Source organism: Plectrocnemia conspersa, unplaced genomic scaffold (genome assembly GCF_051122295.1).
Source record: "Plectrocnemia conspersa isolate PC_06_02 unplaced genomic scaffold, ASM5112229v1 ptg000005l, whole genome shotgun sequence".
Classification (NCBI taxonomy): domain Eukaryota; kingdom Metazoa; phylum Arthropoda; class Insecta; order Trichoptera; family Polycentropodidae; genus Plectrocnemia; species Plectrocnemia conspersa.
In genome coordinates, this window is record NW_028277169.1 from 26,217,075 (window position 1) to 26,222,527 (window position 5,453).

The 5,453-nt window shown below is 38.5% G+C and overlaps 1 protein-coding gene across 1 annotated transcript; it reads right to left on the minus strand.

Annotated features, from left to right (window-relative positions):
• Positions 1–3,491: 3,491 nt before the first annotated feature.
• Positions 3,492–5,166, minus strand: LOC148235306 (uncharacterized). Its single transcript, XM_088186074.1, has 2 exons — positions 4,787–5,166; positions 3,492–4,714 (listed from the first exon to the last, which is right to left on the minus strand). Exons 1-2 carry the CDS (start codon positions 5,164–5,166, stop codon positions 4,198–4,200), a joined length of 897 nt encoding a protein of 298 aa, XP_088042200.1. The 3' UTR covers positions 3,492–4,197.
• Between the last annotated feature and the right edge of the window lie 287 nt (positions 5,167–5,453).

Consider the following 5,453-nt stretch of genomic DNA (forward strand, 5'->3'; position numbering starts at 1 on the left):
AAGTACCACAATTTACACCATAAAATAAATCGGAAATTTCGATTCTGACTAAAAAAAATTCAGTTCTTATTATTTGCAAGCAAAGTAGGGTGCCGTAAAACAACTGTGGTGAGTTGCATAAAAAATATGAGTATTTCACATCCTTACAAATGAAGAAAGACTCAGGAAAAACAGAAAGAGCAATTTATCAGAAACGGATATTCATATAAAAATGTTTTAAATGTGCGTTGGATGTAAGAATTCATTAAAGCTCGTGAAAAGAAATAAGTGTAGAAACTGTGCGTCGTCGACTTCTAGAATAAATTGGGCTGAAAAATTAAAAAAAAAAAACTGAATCGGACTGAAAACGTATAATATTCTTAGACGATAGTAAATTTAACTTGTTAAGGTCATATGGGATTCACTGGCAAATATCAGGCGAACGTTTGAGTGATGAGTGTATTTAGCAGTCAATTATTTTGAAGCTCAGACTTTAGTTCTTATTGATGGGACAGTGATGCTGATAAAAAAATTTTTTAATTATAATTATAAAAAATTATAAATCATGAAAAAATTTTCATGATATATAAAAAATTATAAATCATGAAAAAAATACTAATTCTTTATAGTCTCATTATAAAACGATACAACAATAACTATATTATAAATATTCACAACCTTGTTTCTGCCATATTTATATGTTCCTTATTTCAACTTTTTTTATTACCTTAACCCTTTGCGGCGACCACACATATAGGCACATTTAGAAGGGCGATTGTCTCATTGTTAATGACCGTGACCAAAAACGTTAATTCATTAACAATGAGACAAACATCATGGCACAAGAAGGATTTCTTCTGACCACACAACACTGGTCGTTAAGAGAATCCCTTTTGTGACAAAACAGTACGGACGCAATCAATCACTACAATGCAAATCCATTCCGAATAATTTGAAGGTCTAGAGCCAAGCAAAAAACTTGCTTTCAAAAACGCAACATCCGATTTCTCGAATTCTAAGAAGCCACTGCAGCGATTGGCCAGCTAGCGTACAACCCTCTAAACTTTAGAGTCTAAAGGATATAAGCCTGGACTCCAACGAGGAGCGGGCAGACGGTCCACAGCACTTACGGCCCAGACAGTAGAGCCAGTGGCGCAGACAACCGAGAGCCAAGATCTACCAGCACCCATTCGGAGGAACCAGCTACGCGCCCTCACCGACAGATTTGAATATCACACCTTTTTTTTTTTTAATTATCGTTTATTACATAATTAAATAATACATTTTTATAAACATATATATTTACATTTCATTGGTTGCTGGTTAATTACCATTATCACAATTTACGATTGATTAGCTAAATTAAGAGGAATTACAAAAATAAGAATAATAAAAGAACATAAAATACGTTAAGTTTAGGTCAAAGTACATAAACACCTTTAACAAAAAAAAAAAAAAAAAAAATTTAAATTATAAATATATATTTTTAATATAAAACTCGTAGACCTGGAGCTGTTAAATTAATAGATAAAATTTATGCGTCAGAGCAAGATGTGCTTTGGCATTTTGTGTTTATATTTAAATTTGAGTTTGTTTTTGTCGTAATCACCGATTCTTGAGATTAACGGGTTAGTATGATTTCGCGGTATTTTTTTATAATAATCATTAGTATGGTGGTGAACATGTTCTTTAATAGTTGGAATTAAATATTTATTATGAAGTTTTTTGAGGTTAGTATAAAAAGGTGTATTATAAATTATTTTTATAGCTTTATTTTGAACAACTTGTAGCTTAGAAAAGTTAGTATTACACGTATTACTCCACACTGGGCAGGCGTAAGTCATTGCCGGTCTGATTAATTGCTTGTATAATAGAATTTTATTTTTAGTATTTAGCGCACTTTTTCGATTAAAAATTGGTTTTAACGCCGCAATGGCTGCGAGCCCTTTAGATTTAAGTTCGGTTATATGTTTATTAAATTTAAGCTTGGAGTCCAGGTGAATTCCGAGGTACTTAACGCTCGCCTTCCATTCTATACATTTTCCCTGCTCGCTTATAATAGTCGGGGGCAAAGGTTGTCTTCGAGTTGTAAAAATTATAGCCTCCGTTTTGTCCTGATTTATTTTTATTTTCCACTTTTTGAAATAATTACTTAAGAGAGTTAAGGATTTTTGCAATTTTATTGAAATAGGCTTAAGACCGTAAGAGCTACTCATTATCGCCGTATCATCGGCATACATTGAAAGACAAGTATTTTTTAAAATAGGTATATCATTTGTGTACAAAATGAAAAGGAACGGTCCAAGTAAACTCCCCTGAGGAACACCAGCTGGGATATTACGCGGTATCGATTGTTCATTATTTACTGAAACAACATAACTTCGACGATCAAGGTAGGAGCGTAACAAGTGTAGCAGATAGTTAGGGGTTTTATATTTGTGGAGTTTGTAAATCAACCCATCATGCCACACAGTATCAAACGCTTTTTCCACATCTAACAATAAGAGTCCCGTTGATTTTTTCATGTTAAAATTAGCAGAGATGTGCTCTGTTAACCTATTGAGCTGATGAGTCGTAGAGTGGTTTTCGCGGAAGCCAAATTGTTCATTGATAATTTTATTCCCCAAAGATCCCTTTAAACGTGATAAAATTATTTTTTCAAATAGTTTACTGAATGACGGTAATAAGCTTATTGGACGATAATTAATTGCGATAGTGTTATCCTTTCATGGCTTTCTAATTGGGTGGATCTTTGCGGTTTTCCAAATAGCGGGAAAGTACCCGAAAGATAAGCAGGCATTAAAAATATTTGTTAGATAATTGATGCTAATTCTTGGAAGTTGTTTTATCGTAACGTTATCTAATTTATCTATACCGGGACTTTTTCTATTCTTTAAATTTTTTATGATGTTATTAACTTCTGATAAACCAACTTTGTTCACTAAACTAATATCTACGCTAGATGAATTAATATTTCGTATCGCACGGGCGACTTTGTTGTCTATTTTTGAATCTAAGTAATTTACAGTAAGCGAATAAGATGTGGAGAAAGCGCTGGCTAAATTTTCTGCCTTATCCTTGTTCGTGCATGCGATGGTGTTTCCATTTTTTAATGGGGGTATTTCCGAATGTTTATATTTAAGTGATTTAGTTATTTTCCATAAGGAATTATCTGCCGGGTTTAGATTTTTTAGTTTACGCGCCCACGATTCGTTTTTTATTTGCTGAATTTTATCGCGAATATAACTAGTTACGCGGTTTATTACAGATTTAAGTCGCGGAGATTTATTATTTTGCCACTGTTTTCTTAGTTTATTTTTGATTTTTATTATTTCGATAAGTTGTGGAGTAAGTTGATTTTTATTATTATGATTTTTACGCGTCGGTATTGATGATATTTTGGCTTCTTCGATAACGGATGTTAAATAACTGATATCATCGTCAATTTGTTTAATGTTATGCGGAGTATAATTCTGTCGCTCATCTTGCAAACGAGACTCGACTCTATCTTTAAACTTTTTCCAGTCAGCTTTTAAATAGTCAAAAAGCGTTTCAGAGACTACCTCCGCTGAACCCTCCAGCGAGAATAACACTGGAAGATGGTCAGAAGACAATGCCTGAACGCAATACATTTCTGACGTATTTAAGTTACCCTTAACCAAAGCAATATCCAGAATTGACGGCGTCATGTGATTGGAAGGGTAATGCGACGGTGAATTTGGAAAGTTAACAATCGTGTCAGAGTCGCTCAAGTAGTTAAAAAGTGACGCTCCAGATCGATTTGCCCCAGAACAGCCCCAATGCATATGACGGGCATTGAAGTCCCCAGTCAGAATGACCGAGTCTCCTAGAGAAAATATCGAATCTAGATCACTTCGGAGCAGTTCGTCACTAGGCGAATTATACCCCGCAGCAATTATTATTATTTTATTTTTATGAATAATTTGAATCGCGACGGTTTCTAGATTATTAGTGTTAGTGTTTATACGTGCGTGTTTTATCGATTTTTTAAGAAATATCGCGACCCCTCCGCCTGGCCTTGAGGGTCGGTCCCTCCGAATGCAGGCAAAGTTAGGTAAATATACGTTAACATGTGGTTTTAGATAAGTTTCGGTGACTACGACAATATCAAGTTTGTACTCACTGATTAACAGCTCCAGCTCTCCGGTTTTATTACGGATCCCACGGGAATTCCACGTCATGAGTTGAATGTCTTCTTTAGAAGAGGTCATCGAGATACTCGACCATCATCAAAGCAATTTCAATTTTGCTAGCGCACTTTCCGGCCTTAGTTCGGATTTCCTGGAGGATAGTCAGCATCCTGCGAAGCTCATCAGTAGACATGACTTCGGATGAGGGCTTCTCAGACTGTCGCGCTTGGGGGCGTTGTTGCGTCTTAATTGGGGTGGCTTCCGGGACGATAGTCGGTTTTTTCACTGCTGGTTTCGTTGGCCGAAGGGCAGGAAACTGACTCTGTTCCAGAGCGAACGTTGGCTTGGGTGCGGTCAGTACGGCGGTATGTGGCTTTTGCTGCCTCTTCTTCATCTGCAGGAGATATTCTGTCCTGCGAGGACAGTCCTTGTAGTTGGCCGGGTGACTTCCGCTGCATCCAGTGCAGGTTGCTGGCGTCTCTCGGTCTTTTTTAGTGCATTCGGAAGTGGCGTGGTTTCCTGTGCATTTCACGCATCTGGGGTCTCGTTGGCAGTTCCTCGCAGCGTGGCCATACTGCTGGCATCTGAAACATTGAGTCGCGTGCGACTTATTACGCTTGTATTTTTCAAGCGTGGCCTTAGTGAAGCAAACGTACCGGATGCTTCTTATGGACGTCACTGTCGTCTCAGCGGAAAATTGCGTCAGGTAGAGCCGCGAGGAGGTCTCTGCCTTGGTGTTCATCGCCGTTACTTTGACGACGCTTAATCCTTGCCGCTCCAAATCAGCAGCGATTTCTTCAACGGGAACCTCAGGAAGCCCCCTCAAGACAGATTTAACTGTCTTGTCTTCGTCGGCAGTGAAGGTGTGAAAGGCACGACGGCCCTTCAAACCATCCATCAGGGTCGCTCGTAGTTCAAGCGTCGCACACTGGATGGAAACATTACCTCTTCCGGTGTAGCGGAGGGTAAAATTACCTGATTTGGTCATCGACTTGATGAGGTCGATGGTCTGGAGATGTGTGCCAACCACCTCCATGATGACAGGTGGCACTCTTGCGTGTTTACTCCCGGCAACTTCGGGGAGTTTGTCATACCTGTTATGACTTGAAGTCGGCAACAGGTTGGCGTCAGTAGAGGGTCTTGCAGTTTTCTTTGGCATCTGCCATTCATGCTCTGCTGATGGCGATAGGTACGCTTTTAACGTACCCACCGCACGCTTGCGCGTAAGCGTCTTCTTCATCGCGCCGGCAATGTCTCTGGCGTCGTAGTTGTTGCGAATATCACACCTGACACTCGCCATACGCAGCCACAAGAGCCTAGAGC

What these genes read in the sequence shown, in the direction of transcription:
- LOC148235306 (XM_088186074.1), bottom strand. Translation starts at nt 5,166, where the DNA reads ATGGAGGTGGTTGGCACACATCTCCAGACCATCGACCTCATCAAGTCG. An exon ending in ACGTCCATAAGAAGCATCCG is followed by an intron (nt 4,715 to 4,786) that starts GTACGTTTGCTT and finishes TCAATGTTTCAG; the next exon opens with ATGCCAGCAGTATGGCCACG.